This window comes from Panthera leo, chromosome B2 (assembly GCF_018350215.1).
Source record: "Panthera leo isolate Ple1 chromosome B2, P.leo_Ple1_pat1.1, whole genome shotgun sequence".
NCBI lineage: Eukaryota > Metazoa > Chordata > Mammalia > Carnivora > Felidae > Panthera > Panthera leo.
The window spans coordinates 63330643-63347849 of NC_056683.1; the positions used below are offsets into that span (position 1 = coordinate 63330643).

At 33.7% G+C, this 17207-nt stretch overlaps 1 protein-coding gene across 7 annotated transcripts in view; it reads left to right on the forward strand.

The window, feature by feature from the left end:
• Nucleotides 1–17207, forward strand: part of FAM135A (family with sequence similarity 135 member A) — a 120564-nt gene that overhangs the window by 85851 nt on the left and 17506 nt on the right. For 4 of the 7 annotated variants that reach the window (XM_042939138.1, XM_042939139.1, XM_042939140.1 and 1 more), the window contains 5 exons: nt 9135–9208; nt 10540–10694; nt 10911–13269; nt 14727–14887; nt 16950–17041. In XM_042939138.1, the coding sequence (XP_042795072.1) occupies nt 9135–9208; nt 10540–10694; nt 10911–13269; nt 14727–14887; nt 16950–17041 (2841 nt within the window). The remainder of the gene's footprint in view (nt 1–9134; nt 9209–10539; nt 10695–10910; nt 13270–14726; nt 14888–16949; nt 17042–17207) is intronic. The other 3 variants (XM_042939142.1, XM_042939144.1, XM_042939141.1) reach the window with 3 other exon arrangements.

A 17207-nucleotide genomic window follows, 5' to 3' on the forward strand; every position in this document is an offset into this window, starting at 1 on the left:
ACACTGGCAAGTGTTGAATATCAGTTTAAACGAATTTTGTAAAGATTTTCTAAAAACCAACACAAAATATTGTTATAGTGATCACAAATTTATGAAACTATGAAACTAATGAAAAAAAATTTAGTATTACACAAATGACTTGGGATAAAATTTCCTATGAAGGCATTATTATACATGGATCCAAAAGGGGCTATATCTCAAAACACTTGGACAACAGTGAGGATTATGATTGAGTTGAACTCAGTGTTCTTGAGATCTTAAAGGTTCTAGAGAGGTAAGAGTTATATGATCTAGGAAACTCAGCAACTCATGTTTGCCATTGATTGAAGTGACAGAGGCCAGTAGACCAACTCCCAGTGTCAGTGAAACACAATAGATTGTATAAACGACATATCCAACAGATAGATGAGGATATGAGAAGAGTAGAACATGGATTTTATTGTGACAGTCTACCAAGTGTTAGAATATATGTATTACATCAAGTAGTGAGGGTTTATTTTTATTTTATTGAAGTCAAGTTTAAACCAGTGAAATGCACAAATTTCAAGTGTATGATCAAATGAGTTTTGACAAATCTGTTCACCCCATGTCACTAACACACCAGTCAATATATAGGACATTTCTGTTACTTCAGGAAATTACCTTGTGCTGCTTTTCATTTTGTTCCCACATCCCATAAGCAATCCCTCTTCTGATTTCTATAACCACAGTTTAATTTTATCTATACTTAAAGACATACAGATTCAGTAATACAATATGTACTCTTTCTGCATCTGACTTGCTTCACCCATTTTTAGATTGACTCATGCTTTGTGTATATCAGTAGTTCATTCTTTTGTTTTTTGTTGCTGAGCAGTATTCAGTATCTGTTGTCCTGTTATTTGTTTTCATTTTTTGGCTATTATGAATAAAGAAACTAACAATTCTTTTTGTGAACTTAGGTTTTTATTTCAGTTATATAAATATATAGGAATGGAATTGTGTGATCTTAGAGTAGATTTATCTTTAACTTTATGAAAACTGCTAATCATTTTTTTCCAAAACAGCCATACAGTTTTAAACTCCACCATCAATATATGAGAGTTCCAGTTGCTCATATCCTTGCATTATTTGGTATTTTCAGTCTTTGATTTTACCACAACAATAGGTGTGAAGTAGTATTTCAGTATGGTTTTATTTTGCATTTCTCTGATGACTAATAATAATGAGATTTTTTATTTTGAATTCAGTTTTGTATAGTGTTAAATTAGGTTGTTTTTTATTGTTTACCTATTTAGGAGTATTTATATATTCTTGTTATAAGTACATTGTCAAATATATGTATTAAAATTTTTTCTTTAGTCTGGGGCTTGTATTTTCATTTTGTTGATAGTGCATGTAGATGAAAATACTTGTTTAAACCCAGTCTCTCTTTTTTTTTTTTTTCCTTTGATTTTGGTGATTTTTGTGCCCTAAGAAATTTTTGCCTATCCCAAGGTCATGAAAATACTATCCTTTGTTTGCCTCTAGGTGTATTAGAAATACATCTTTTACATTAAAGTCCATTGTCTGTCTTGAATTAACTTTTGAACGTGATTTAAGGTAGAGGTCAATATCCATTTTCTCTCTCTCTTTTTTTTTTTTTTTTTTAAGTAGGCTCCATGCCCCATGTGAGGCTTGAACTCAGAACCTCATGACTGAGAGTTGCATGCTCTACCAATTGATGCCCCAAGATCCATTTTTTTTTAGTTAGTCTATTAAGTTGTTCCAGCACCATTTAAAAAAATTTTATCATGGAGGTGTAGTTGACATACAGTGTTATATTAGTTTCAGGTGTACAACATAGTGACTTGACAATTCTATACATTACTTACTGCTCAACATTGATAAGTGTAGTCGCCATCTGTCACCATATACTGTTACTGCAATATTATTGACTACATTCCCTATGACATACTTTTCAACTCCATGTCTTAATTTATTTTATAACTGGAAGTTTGTGCCTCTTAATCCCCTTCACCTATTTAGTTCATCCCTTGAACCCCATCCTCTCTGGCCACTACCAGTTCTCTGTATTGATGAGTCTGTTTATGTTTTTTTGTCTTTTAGATCCCACAGTAAGTGAAATCATATGGTATTTGTCTTTCTCTGACTTACTTCATGGCATAATACTCTCTAGGTCCATCCATGTTGTTGCAAGTGGCAAGGTTTCATTCTTTTTATGGCTAAGTAGTATTTCATTATATATATATCCCACATCTTTACTCATTTACCTGTGGATGGATGCTTTAATTGCTTCCATATCTTGGCTAATGAAATAATGCTGCAATAAACATAGGGGTGAATATATATTTTTGAATTATTGTTTTCGTTTTCTTTGGGTAAATTCCACTACCCAGTAGTGATTATACTAATTTCCACAGTGGTTGTACCAACTTAAATTTCTACCATCAGTGTACAAGGGTTATCTTTTCTTCATATCCTCTCCAATACTTGGCTTTTAGATACTAGCTATTTTGATTGGTGTGAGGTAGTAGTTCATTGTGGTTTTCATTTGCATTTCCCTAATGATTAGTGATGTTGAGTATCTTTTCATGTGTCTCTTGGCCATCTGTATATTTTCTTTGGAAAAATGTCTGTTCAGGTCCTCTGCACATTTTTAATTGCATTATTTGGGTTTTTGTGTGTTTTAAATTGTGTAGGTTCTTTGTATTTTTGGATATTAACCCTTTATTAGATATATTATTTGCAAATATCTTCTTCGATTTAATAGGTTGCCTTTTTGTTTCATTGATGGTTTCCTTCACTGTGCAAAAGTTTTTTAGTTTGATGTAGTCCCAAAAGTTTAATTTTGCTTTTGTTTCCCTTCCTTAAGGAGACATATCCATAAATGTGTTGCTAGGGCCAATGTCCCAAGAAATTACTGCCTGTGTTTTTAGGAGTTTCACGGTTTCAGTTCTCACATTTAGGACTTTATATTACCTTTGTGTTTGTTGTAAGCACATGGCCCAAATTTATCTTCTTGCATGTAGCTGTCCAGTTTTCCCAGCACCGTTTATTAAAGAGACTGTCTTTTCCCATTGTATATTCTTGCCTCTTTTGTCATAGATTGAAAGTATAAGATTGGGTTTATTTCTGGGCTCTCTATCCTATTTTGTTGATCTGTGTGTCTATTTTTATACCAGTGCCATACAGTTTCAACTACTCTAGGTTTGTAGCATATCTTGAAATCTGAGATTGTGGTATCCGCAGTTTTGTTCTTTTTCAACATTGCTTTGGCTATTGGGGATCTGTTGTGGTTCCATACAAATTTAGGATGTTTGTTTTAGTTCTGTGGAAAAAACTGTTGTTATTTTAATAGGAATTGCATTGAATCTATCAATTGCTCTCAGTAGTATGGACATTTTAACAATATTAATTCTTCCCATCCATGAGCATGGAATAGCTTTCCATTTGTTTGTATTTTCTTCAGTTTCTTTCATCAGTTACTATAGTTTTCAGAGTACAAGTCTTTGATCTCTTGGTTAAATTTATTCCTAGGTATTTTATCCTTCTTGGCGCAATTGTACATTCTAACCTTATACCGAGAGGAACTAGAAAAAGAAATCCAGAGATAGTAGAAGTTGAAATAATAGAGTGAAAATAAATTGAGACTAAAAAGTAATAGAAAAGACCAATGAAATCGAGAGCTGGTTCTTTGAAAAAATAAAATTAATAAACCTTTAGCTAGACTCATAAAGAAAAAAGGACTCAAGTAAATAAAATCAGAAATGAAAGAGGAGAAATAACAACCGATACCATAGAAATACAAAGGATTATAACAGAACTATGAAAAACTATATGCCAACAAATTGGACAACCTAAAAGAAATGGGTAAATTCTTAGAATTTTCCATAACTGAATCAGGAAGAAATAGAAAATTTGAACAGATCCATCAGTAGTAATGAAATTGAATCAGTAATTAAAAAAACTCCCAACAAATAAAAGTCCAGGCTTCACAGGAATTCTACCACAAATCTAACACAGAGTTAATACCTATTTTTCTCCAACTATTCCAGAAAATAGAAGAACTTCCAGACTCCTTCTGTGAGGACAGTATTACTCTGATACCAAAACCAAAGACACTATAAAGAAAGAAAACTAAAGGCCAGTATTCCTAAAGAACATACTTGCAAAAATCCTCAGCAAAATATTAGCAAACCAAATTTAACAATACACTAACAGTATCAGTCACTGCTGTCCCTGGGATTTATTCCAGGGATGTAAGAATGGTTCAATATTCATAAGTCAATCAGTGTGATATATCACTTTAACAAGACAGGATAAAAACCAAATAATCTTAACAGACATAGAAAAAGCATTTAACAAAATTTAACATCCATGCATGATAAAAACTCTCAACAAAGTGGGTTAGAGAGAACATACCTTAACATAATAAAGGTGACATATTAAAAAAAAAAAACAACACAGCTAATATCATGCTGAGTAGTGAAAGACAAAGCTTTTCCTCTATGATCAGGAACAAGACAAGGATATCAACTCTCCCCATTTTTATTAAACATCATACAGGAAGTCCTGGCCATAACTATAAGACAAGAAAAGGAAATAAAAGGCATTCAAAGTGGTAGTGAAGAAGTAAATCTGTCACTATTTGCCAATGACATAATAATATATAAAGAAAACTCTAGGGTCCCCTCAGCGGCTCAGTCAGTTGAGCGTCCAACTTTGGCTCAGGTCATGATCTCATGGTTTATGGGTCCAAGCCCCGCGTTGGGCTCTGTGCTGACAGCTCAGAGCCTAGAGTCTGCTTCAGATTCTGTGTCTTCCTCTCTTTGTCTCTCCCTCGCTCACACTCTGTCTCTCAGAAGTGAATAGATGTAAAAAAAAAAAAAAATTTTTTTTAAAGAAAACTCTAAAGAGTTTTTCTACCAAAAAACTATTATAAGTAATAAATGAATTCAGTAAAATCACAGGAGACAAAAATTAATATATAGAAATCTATTGCATCTCCATACACTAATAGCAAAATAGCAGAAAGAGAAATTAAGAAAACATTCCATTTACAATTCTAGCACCATTATTTGAAAAGCCTTTCTGTCTGTCTGTTTGTTTGTTTGTTTGTTTGTTTGTTTGTTTGTTTTGGGGAGAGCGCAAGCAGGGGAGGGGCAGAGAGAGGGAGACAGAGGATCTGAGGCCAGCTCTGCACTGACAGGCTGACAGTAGCGAGCTCAATGTGAGGCTCCAACTCAGGAACCAGAAGATCATGACCTAAGCTGAAGTCAGTCACTCAACCAGCTGAGCCACCAGGTTCCCCGAAAAGACTTTCTTTTATTGAATTGCCTTAGCATCTTTGTTGAGACTCAGTTGACTGATAAGTTGAATCTATTTCTTGGCCTTCTTTTCTGTTTCATTGATCTCTTATATATCTTTATATGAATACCACCCTAACTTGATTGTCCTGTAGTTGTACATTGTCCAATTTTGTTTTTCTTCTCTTTCAGATTGTTCTGTCTCTTTCAGATCCCTTGCATTTTTATGTAAATTTAAAATCAGCTGGTAAATTTTTATTTTAAAAAATCTTGCTCAGATTTTGGTTTACATTGTGTGCTCAAGGGTTTAATACACCGGTGTTTCATGCTATTAAAAATGTCTAGAGGTGCCTGGATGGCTCACGGTTAAGTGTCCGACTTCAACTCAGGTCATGATCTCACAGTTTGTGGGTTCAAGCCCCACATCAGGCTCTGTGCTGGAGCCTGCTTCTGATTCTGTGTCTCCCTGTCTTTCTGCCCCTCCCCCACTCACACTCCATCTCTCTCTGTCTCTCTGTCACTCTCTCTTTCAAAAAATAAACATTAAAAATGAATGAATGAATGAATGAATGAATACAATGAAAATGTTTGGATGTTAGATCCTCCATTAAAGGGTTCCAAATTATATTAATTTTAATTTATTTTGTCTGCTTTTTATGGGAATGTTATAGGTTTATGTTTTATGCTTTTAAAGCAGGGCCTTTTTGTTTCAGTATCAAGCTCTCATAACTGCCTAGTATACTTATGTACATTTATGTATATTCTGTTCTCCTTTTTCCTTTGTCTCATTTGCTTTTTTCATATGCTGTGGATTGAAAAGTAAATAAGTTGGGGTGCCTGAGTGGCTCAGCCAGTTAAGTGACTGACTCTTGGTTTCAGTTCAGGTCATGATATCATGGTTCATGGGTTCGAGCCCTGCATCAGGCTCTGCACTGACTGCACAGAGCCTGCTTGGGATTCATTCTCTCTCTCTCTCTCTCTCTCTCTCTCTCTCCCTCTCTCTCTCTCCCTGCCCCCCTTTACCTCTCCCCTGCTCTCTCTCTCAAAATAAATCAATATTTAAAAAAAAAAAAAGAAAAGGACATAAACCAATTAAGTTATATCTGGTAGTGACCATAAATCAGCATTGTGCATAAAGGGATCTTTAAAGTATCCTACTATGAGTACAGTCTTAAGAATTTGGGGCACCTGGGTGGCTCAGTTGGTTGAGCATCTGACTTCAGCTCAGGTCATGATCTCACGTTTCATGGGTTTGGGCCCCGCTTTGGGCTCTGTGCTGACAGCTTAGAGCCTGGAGCCTGCTTCGGATTCTGTGTCTCCCTCTCTCTCTGCCCCTGCCCCTGCCCCACTTGTGCTCTATGTGTCTCTCAAAGGTGAATAAATGTTAAAAAAAAAAAAAAAAGAAGAAAGAATTTTTGTTTAGTAAACGTGTGAGGTGACTGTTTTCTTCAAGGTAGCATAGGTAATATGATCTATCTGATATTGAAATCCTGCATTCAGGATTCAAATATTACCTGGATAGGCATGTATAAAATTATTATCATAAATATATTATTAATGTATTATAATTATGTTAATAATACATGTTATTTATTATAAGTACTATAATAAATACTATGATTTTATATGCTAGTCATTTTATACAAATGCTATTTGTAATATATTATTATACTATAATAAATTTATGTTATAAATTTATGCTGTAATAAATATTATTTAGCAATTTAAGCAGTATGTTAGAGTGAACACAGATACATTAACACTTAGTTCTGTAAAACATTGATAAATACCCATTTTGAATGTTGAGAAGCTTTTTTTAACATCCTAGCTGTTTGCTAAATTTTAAATAGTTGATATTGCCAACTAAGTGAATTTTTTAAAATTAGGGTACATACACAAAATTTGTGTTACAAGCATATATACCAAAGTAGTAAATATATATTACTCATCCTAGGTTTGAATTTGTAAATTTAATATTTTTCTATGTATGTCTTTTGCACCAAATTAAGTAGTGCTGCCATCAGGTGGCAGTCATACCTTAGTTCTAGCCACACAGTACATTGAATAGGGTTATTTATTACACATTGCCATAGCACAAAATTATGGCAGGGGAAAATTAGATAAAGAATTTTGTGTGGGTACATAGAAGGAAGGAAAGGCTTTCTCTTAATAAGGAGCCATTGTGTAGAAGGGAAGAGATAAGTGGTTTGATGCAAAGATCTGGAATTTCTTAAATCTTTATTTGAATCCCATATTTATCAATGAGTAGCTATGTTATCTTGGCCAAGTAATTCACCTCTTTGTCCCTGTTTCCTCACTTATTAAATGAAGACATACTCACTTCATTTATGGTCACTACAGAATGAAAATAAAATGCTTAGCATGGAGCCTGGTAGGTAGAATGCTATCAAGAAATGATAGTTATTATTGTCAGATCAGAGCAGATAAGGAGAGAAGGAAAACCAACTAGCCAGTTTTGTAGGTCCAGCAACAACTGCAGGAATCCAGATGGCTTCAGGCTGCATTTCTTCACATTTTACAACCCTCAGGGGAAAACATCTCTCATAGATAGACAGGCAGGCTGAACCCTTTCTTCATCTTTCCCTTAGTGTTGGAGAGAAAGAAGAGACAATTGGACAGTATCTGAAAGTAAAAACACAAACCACATTCTTCTTACAGATGCCTCACATCCATCTCTCCTTAACTCCCTCCCTGACTTCTTCCTCTAAAGACCCAGTCTCATCTACTTACGGAAGCAAGTTTAGTAAGTCAGAAATTTAGCTGGCTAAGTGTTGATGACAAGTAAAATATATCTCCATTTTACTTTATGTTGAAAATCAAAGAACCTTAAATCATATTCCCTTTTAGAAAAGAATCTTAGCTATAATATAATCTCAGGATGTATTGTAATTTGTCTCTCTTCCCTGTACCTTCCAAACAAAACATCTTTTCCATCTCTTTACTATTGCTTCGTATTCCTCTGATAGCTGATAGAGCCTTTTCTTGAACAATTAGAAATGAAAGGGTCTAAATACAACAATGATGAAGGAAGTATTCAGTTAGATTCGACCAACATTTACCAAGTACTTCTAAAACATACCAAGATAAATGTTTGGAGGTAACCAAGATCATCAAAACAAAAACAAAAAAAAAAAACAAAAAAAAGATCATCAAAACATAGTTCATACTCTAAAGAACACTACACATTGGTAGCAGAAACAATTCATGTATACTAAGTATTTTAAGGAAAAATATGATAAATGTTATAATGGCAGTTATAATAGCTTTTATTTATATACACTTACCAGACCACAAACTGCTGTCACATGTTACCTTGTTTATTCTTCACAATAACCTAAAATGTAGAACAGGGTATTAGGAGAAATTTGAAAATGAGTCATCTGAGGCTCAAAGGTGAAATGTCCTGGAGTCACAATGCCAGTAAGTTGGTCAGTTAGTTCAGCTGGCTATCGTTCAGCATATACTTGCATAACTGGCATATAGCATGGTGTAAGTGCTGGCTGATTCTTTGATTTTTTTTCCATGTGTTGGACACTGTTCTTGGTACTGGGATCTAATGGTGAATAAGACAAACTAAATCTTTGTCTTCGAGGAGGATAGATCATGGATCCATAATGTAAACCTAAACTTCTCACTCTACATTTATTGTTTCTCTTATTTCATGCAGTACCAAAATACAGTACTTTAGCAACATTGAGGAGGGAAATTAATTCTTGTATAGGGGTGGTTATAGAAGGCCTAATGGAGGGAAGTTTCTTTTTCTACCATTGATTGACCTTGTAAATCATGCCATTTTATTCATATACCCTTTTGGATTTTTTTCAGGTACGCAGATTTTCTGAAGCATTCTTCTGTTTTGAACATCCAAGAGAAGCAGCCATTGCATACCAGGAACTTCAGTGAGTAGCACAGACCCATAGTTTAAAGGATTATACCTCCTCTTGAGATCTCTGTCTCAAAGTTTTTCACACCAAATATATGGTATTTACAATAGAAGAAATTAGAATTTAAAGTTCAGAAATTCCCTATTTAAACAAATTTGGTTTAATTCTATGAATAACTTTACCAAAGACCCATACCTTACATAAAGAAGCCCTATTCTCATCGCTCCCATATCAGACCTATTATAACCTTGGTAGTCCTAAACAGCTCTGGCTCCAGCCTTCCATTTTTCCATCTTATATCTTTATATCTGCAGGTAAGAATCTCTTAACATCTGTAATATATAAATTACAGATTTTCACAAGTGATCTGACACTGCCTTTTTTTATGAAAATGATCTACAGCTAAAATATCCAGAATAGATGCCTTTCATTTTTCCTACTGAGTATATTTAGATCTGATTTTCTTTGGCTTTAAAGAATATTTTGAGGACATTACGCTGAGTGAAGAAGTCAGACATAAAGAGTAAATATGGAACAAGCAAAAACTAAGGTGAAAAAAGTCAGAACAGTGGTTGTCTTGTTGACTTGGGCTAGGTGTTTGACTAGAAAGACATGAGAGAACTCTCAGAGTAGATGGAAATATTCTGTATCGTGTATCCATTTGTCAAAATCATACAGCTAAGATTTGTATATTTCAAAGCGTGTGAGTTATATCTCATAAAAACTATAATAATGGAGTATGGGGGTGGGCAGTGAGTGCAGGTATATAGACAAGAAAAGCAAAATGTTAATTGCTGAAGTTGAGTGACAGGGTTTATTATACTATTCTATTTACTTTGATATGTTTGAAATTTTCCATAAGAAAAGGTTTTTAAAAAAGCATTTTGTATTAAAAGTTATACACCTTGTTTTTAATAGTTGTTAATTATATTCACAAACATATGTTAAGTATAGCAGTAGCCATGGAATACATTTTTTTCAATAGTATCACCAAGTTATTAGTAGGCATTTGAGCTTTTGACATTTCTCCTGTATGCTATTCTCAGCAAATCAGTAAATTTGCACATCAAGCATAGATAAAAGAAATGACATTTAAAAATATAGAAGAATATAATAGAAATTAAATAGTTTATCAACAAACCATAATTTTGTAAGTCCATAATTGTCAACAAACCATAATGTTCACTGTACCAGTTTCTATCTCTGACTACAGAACTCTTTCATTAGGAGGTTATATCTTTAGGAAAGGGGCAAATGAGAATGGTGAGAGAAAGGGTGGTGTCTATAAAGTGGAATTGAGTATAATATTTTTTAATTACACTCTGACTTAAAGAAATATTTTTCAGTGCTCAGAGTCATCTACAGATGTGCACCGCTATCAAAAATACTTCCTTCTGCAGTTCTCTTCCACCTCTACCTATTGAATGTAGTGAACTAGATGGAGATCTCAATTCATTACCTATAATCTTTGAAGATAGGTATTTAGATTCAGTTATTGAAGGTAAGTATAATCTAAACTGTCTAAGTTGTGTGTGTCATTTTCAGTATATTCTTCATAAGATATATAATACCATTCCTTGGTGTGGGACCCTTTTTCCCCTCTAGTTTTATTTATCTTTGAGGATATTAGAAGGTTATAGTCAGTAAACATAGTCTTAAATCATGTGAGTTCGTACACGTTGTTTTAAATCTGAATCTTTTTTTCTTTGGATAAAAGACTTAGATGCACCCTGGATGGGAATTCAGAATCTTCAGAGATCAGAGTCCAATAGAATGGATAAATATGAGACTGAAGAAAGCTCTATAGCTGGACTTTCTAGCCCAGAGTTGAAAGTCAAACCTGCTGGTGCCTCCAGTTTTTGGTATACAGAAGGTGAAAAGCAGCTAACAAAATCTCTAAAAGGAAAGAACGAAGAATCGAATAAATCCAAGGTTAAGGTTACTAAGCTCATGAAAACAATGAAACCTGAAAACACAAAAAAATTAATAAAACAGAACTCTAAGGATTCTGTGGTTTTGGTAGGCTACAAATGCTTGAAAAGTACAGCATCAAATGATCTCTTTAAATGCTTTGAAGGCAATCCTTCACATAGTCAGAAGGAAGGTCTGGATCCCACAATATGTGGATATAATTTTGACCTAAAGACCTACATCAGACAGACAAGTCAAAAGGAAGCTAGCTTTTTGCCAACTAATACAGAGAGAACTGAACAAAAGTCTCCAGACATTGAAAATATGCAACCAGACCTGTTTGATCCTTTGAGCTCTGGCAGCCTAAATCTTTGTGCAAATTTGTCCATTTCAGGTAAACTTGATATCTCCCAGGACGATAGTGAAATTACACAAGTGGAACACAATGTGACATCTAGAAGTTCATCTGACGATTGCCCTGATCATCAAACAGCCCCATCTGCAGGAGTCAGAACAATTGAAGTGAAGCCCTGTAATAAGGATCCTTTCAGTGGAGAGAAAATAACTGTTAAAATAGGACCTTGGACAGAGCTTCGACCAGATGAACTATTTGTGGATAATTTACACCTACCCAACTTTGAGTCCTTAGAATCTAATGGTAAATCTAAATCTATAGAAATAACACTTGAAAAGGAAGCTGTGCAGGATGCAAAGTGCCATTCTATTGGAGAATCATTAGCTAAGTTAAGAAGTAACCAACCTGCTTCTTCTACAAAAGAATACCATGTTGTAGTAAGTGGAGATACAATTAAGTTACCAGATATTAATGCCACATATGCCTCATCTAGATTTTCAGATTCAGGTGTTGAAAGTGAACCAAGTTCTTTTGCAACACATCCAAATCCTGATGTATTTGAAACTGTGCAAGGGCAAGGTCCTTACAATAACGAAAGATTATTTCCTCAAGTTTTGATGAAACCTGATTATAATGTAAAATTTTCATTAGGAAGTCATTGTACTGAGAGTACAAGTGCTTTAAGTGAAATACAGTCATCTTTGACATCCATAAACTCTCTACCTTCTGATGATGAACTGTCACCTGATGAAAATTCTAAGAAACCTGTTGTGCCTGAATGCCACCTAAGTGATAGCAAAAGTGTATTAAACGTAGGAACAGTTGACTTGCCAAAATATGACGATAGTAAAAAGTCCAGTATTATTTTGCAACAGCAGAGTGTCATATTTTCAGGGCATTTGGACAATGAAACTATAGCAATACATTCCATAAATTCAAGCACTAAAGACCCTTTACAATTTGTTTTTTCAGATGAAGATACTTCCTGTGATGTGAAAAGTAGTTGCAGCTCCAAACCTAACTTGGACACTATGTGTAAAGACTCCCAGAGTCCTGATAAATCTAATAACTCTGCAGGGACACCAATTACGTTAAATTCAACACTGGTTTGTGTAGGTGCCCCTTGTGTCGTTTCAGGTTCCATTTCTACTAATACAGAAGTTAGAAAAGATGAAACTGTAAAAAGAAAAAATGATGATACCTTAAATCTCAAACAAATAAATTCAGAAGCCCAAACAGTTAAAAATGAAACTCACCTGGGTACAAGTGATCCTTTTTCAGCCAGTCCTGATATGGTTAAACAAGGGCTTGTGGAAAATTATTTTGGCTCTCACAGCAGTACGGATATTTCTGACACATGTGCTGTTAGCTATAGCAACTCAGTTAGCCCTCAGAAGAAAACTTCTGAAAAAGAAATTAGTAATCTTCATCAGGAACAGGGTAAAGAGGATGAGGAGGAAGAACAGGATCAGCAAATGGTTCAAAATGGGTATTATGAAGAAACAGATTATTCAGCTTTGGATGAAAAAGTAAATGCTCACTATACAAACAGAGATGCACTAGAAGAAGAAAGACTTATAAAATCTGAAAAACTAAACAGTGATTATCTAAAAGATGGTATAAATATGCCTGCTGTCTGTACTTCTGGTTGTTTGTCCTTCCCATCTGCACCACGAGAGTCTCCTTGTAGTGTTAAGTATTCTTCTAAAAGTAAATTTGATGCTATTACAAAACAGCCAAGCAGCACTTCTTACAACTTGACTTCATCAGTTTCCTGGTATGACAACTCACCAAAACCTCAAATACAAGCGTAAGTAATAGAGCACAATGGCATGTGCTACTAAATATACGTATAGAACATATATATGTATGTCTCTGATAACATATATATTTCATGTTCTCTGGTTTCTGTAATACAGAAAGTACTTCTTTGATTAACTATCTAAAATGGAGACATGAACTCCGTATACTCTGTGACAGAAGACATGTAGTTCTCCGTATGATTGTCCTTTTCTGTGGGCTAGACATTTTTGATACAGATTTTCCATTGGTACTTATATGCCAGATGTATGGAATAATTGGGGTTAAAACTCTTTCTTTCATCAGTACCTCATTTCTCCCCCACTAACTTCCAGACAGCATAGATTTTATAAGTGCATCTAGCAAATAAGGGCAATATTAGATAATGAACAAAAGGTTAGTAGAAACTTCCTAAACCTACCAGACCCAGATTATCTCAGCTAAGTCCGTGGTTTCCAGACTTGAGATTTCGTGGAGCAGTAAAGTATTCAGAAAAATTTGAGGATATAAGTTTACTAACATGGCACTAGTTCTCAAAATACTCTGCTACCTTATTCCAGTTGGAATTATAATCCCTGGAGTAAAAGGTCTGGACATGTCTACAATAGATTTTCCAAGTTCCCAGATTATTCAGATTGATATATATAATTAAGATACATAGTGCCTAAAGCTAGTGAAACAAGGGAGGTGGTATGATCTGTTAAAGAATTGTAACGCTGAAGGTTATATCACCTTCTGGGTACCTCAAATTTTTCTGAGTCATTAATGAAAACAATTTATGTCTTCATCCAGTGTATCCTACTCAGTTTAGTAGGGTTCATCAGCTTCTTCTCAGTCCAAATGATATAATGTTATTTTAACAATTAACTATTTTAGTTAATACTTTTTGATGTTTGCAGTTCCTAAGTTGATTAGATTTATCACTCATTGAAAATGAGTGCATACCACTAATTATATTTAGTCACGTCCCCCTCTTGGTTCTGTTCCTTTTTATTGGTATTTTTAGAGGAAAAATATAAATAATCTAAGTGTTATAACTACCATTCTTCCTGTTAACTTGTAGAACAGCTCCTCATTTTACATTTAAATAAAATTGAAAAGAAGCAAAGAGGATAAGCTTTGATTACAGAATAAGCATCAGATTGTCATCTTTCTGGTATTTCTCCCAGCTTTTCTATACAATATAAAATTTGGTAGGAAGCATAACTTCACTCTTAATATTTTCTTAGTTGATTTCACGTTTAAAGCATTCATTGTACCTTAGCAGAATATGTACTAAAAATAGCAAAGAAAATTACTCTCTGATTTCTAAATTATTTAGGCGATCCAAAATATTTTGATTATTTTAAACCCCAATATCTGCTGGGTTTCTTCTTACAGTTCCCTAAATTCAGCATACTGTCTTTTTGGTTCTAAAAACTGAATATGATACTTAGTAAAGAGTATCTCTTATTATATTTTGTTCAGCTTCCTTCAGGCAAAAGAAGAATTGAAGCAACTTAAACTCCCTGGGTTCATGTACAGTGATATCCCTCTGTTGGCATCCTCAGTCCCTTATTTTAGCATGGAAGAAGAGGATGGTTCTGAAGATGGAGTACATCTTATTGTCTGTGTGCATGGGTTGGATGGTAGGTAATATTTATTTGATATAACCCATGGCAACTCAATATATTTTCCTAATAGATTTCATTTAGTTTTTATTTAATCTTTGAATTGGAAAATATTTTAAATTGCTTAAATTAATTGAATCTTAAATACATTCTAAGACAAATATGTTTAACTTTGCGTAGTATTAGATTTCCTTTTAAATAAATTTTCCATGGAACTGTACCAACATTCTATCCATGTACCAACACTTATTTATTTTAACTTTGGATTTTTCTATCTTGTTGTTTGTTTTGTCAGCAGTCACCTCATGGCAGTCATTTTGTCTCCCTTTGATAGTCTTCCTAGTGCCCTTTTAGCCTGATGCTTTAAGCCTATGAACTAGAAAAATCAATACCGAAGAATTAAAGATTCACTAACTAGGTGTAATTTAAATTCTAAATTTAGTGCTACAGTTTTATGGCAGCTATTTTGGTTACTGAACAGACTTTTTCCCCTAGATTAGGAACTATGTTAGAAAATGCCAAATATTTCTAGACTAGCAGATTATTACTGTGCTATAATATTCTGTAAGAACAAATTGAGGAAAGATTTTGTAAATTATAAAAATACTAAACATAGGTCTAAGCTAGTAAATATTCACGAAATTGAAGATTTTTCTTTAAAAAAAAGCAAAACTTGACTCTCAAGAAATAAAGTATCTCCAATACTGACCTCTCCACCACCCCCCAGCCCCCAGAATAAAATTTTCAAAGGATTATCGCCCAAGAAAGACTTCTTGGCCCAGTAGAATCTCTGGAAAATTCTTCTTTGAAATTTTTATGAAACACATTACCCCCTATTACATAAATTGTTCCAGAATAATAGGAAAAAAGATGGAATGCAGCGTATTTTATTCCTTGAAGTTAACCTAACCTTGTTACTAAATCTGGAAAAGATGTCAAACCCACACCCCAAAGAGAAGCAGACCTATCTGACATAAATTTAATAATGATTTAATAACACTCTAGCAATGTTGTGGAAATAAACAGGTAAGTAAATGAGTAAAAAAAATTATTATATGTCCCCCAAAATATCTAGTAAGTAGAATCAATACATTCAGTCACTACAACAACTAGGATTTAATTCCCAGAATGCAAAGATAAGTACATATAAGGAAATTTACTTAATAATAAAGGAAATTTATTAATAAAATATAACTACATCAGCAAATCAAGTAAGAAACTATTGATAAAATTCAATGTCCATTCCCAGTTTTGACCACTAAGCACCAAACCTTAAGTTTTAAAAAGCATTAATCTGATTTATTAATATGATTAAGCATATATATTCTCAGCCAGTGGAAAACATATACTTTGTAGTGAAACACTAGTAGTATTCCTTGTAAAATCAGGAATAAAACAGTTATCTCTATCAATGCTTGAAATATCTAAAAGATAAAAATATTGGGAGGGTAAAGTAGAAATCCAATAATCAGGAACATCTTTACATTGCTAATTAAATCAAAGGAAGTAACCAAAAAGCCACTAATTTTTAAAAGCAATAATTATTTTTATGTTATGTATTATATCTAATAAGTATTCTGTATTTACAGATATCTTTTAAGTTAGTAATTAAAATAAACTCTCTTAGATTATGTAAATGGAATTTTATTTCTATTTAACTGTTGCAATACCGCCAAAGGAAGTGAACAGATTAAATCTGAAACACATTCAAGGTTTGTTAAATGATCAACTATAATAGTGATGGAAGGAGTACTTCTGTCAGTCATTCACAGCGACCACATTCAGCAATCTCCAAAGCTAACAGTATAACAAATACACCGTCAGATAGGAAAGTGAAAGCATCAATGTGACCAAAACTCCTAAGAAACCAGGTGTGAAAGACATTGTCTGGCTAATGGAAATCAGCTTTGAAATGAAAACTGAGGACTGTATTTCAGAGTGCTTTGTCTGTTCAAAACTGGCAGACATCATATATTTAAAGACAGATATATATTGGTCTTCAAATATATGATGATATACTTTATATCTTTTGCTTTAGCTCATCCTTTAGACATAATTTTTCATTGTCTTCGTTTTCTAGGTAACAGTGCAGATCTCCGATTAGTGAAAACTTACATTGAACTTGGACTGCCTGGGGGAAGAATTGATTTTCTTATGTCTGAGAGAAATCAGGTACAGTATTATAGCAGTGTTTCCAGTGGAAACAAAGATTTTTGTATTGCTTTCTACCTAAATATTTGCTTACTACAAAATGTCTGTTACTACTAGAAATAACTTTTCTGATTTGTATGAAATTTAACATTAATACGTATCACAAGGAAATTGAAATCACTTACAG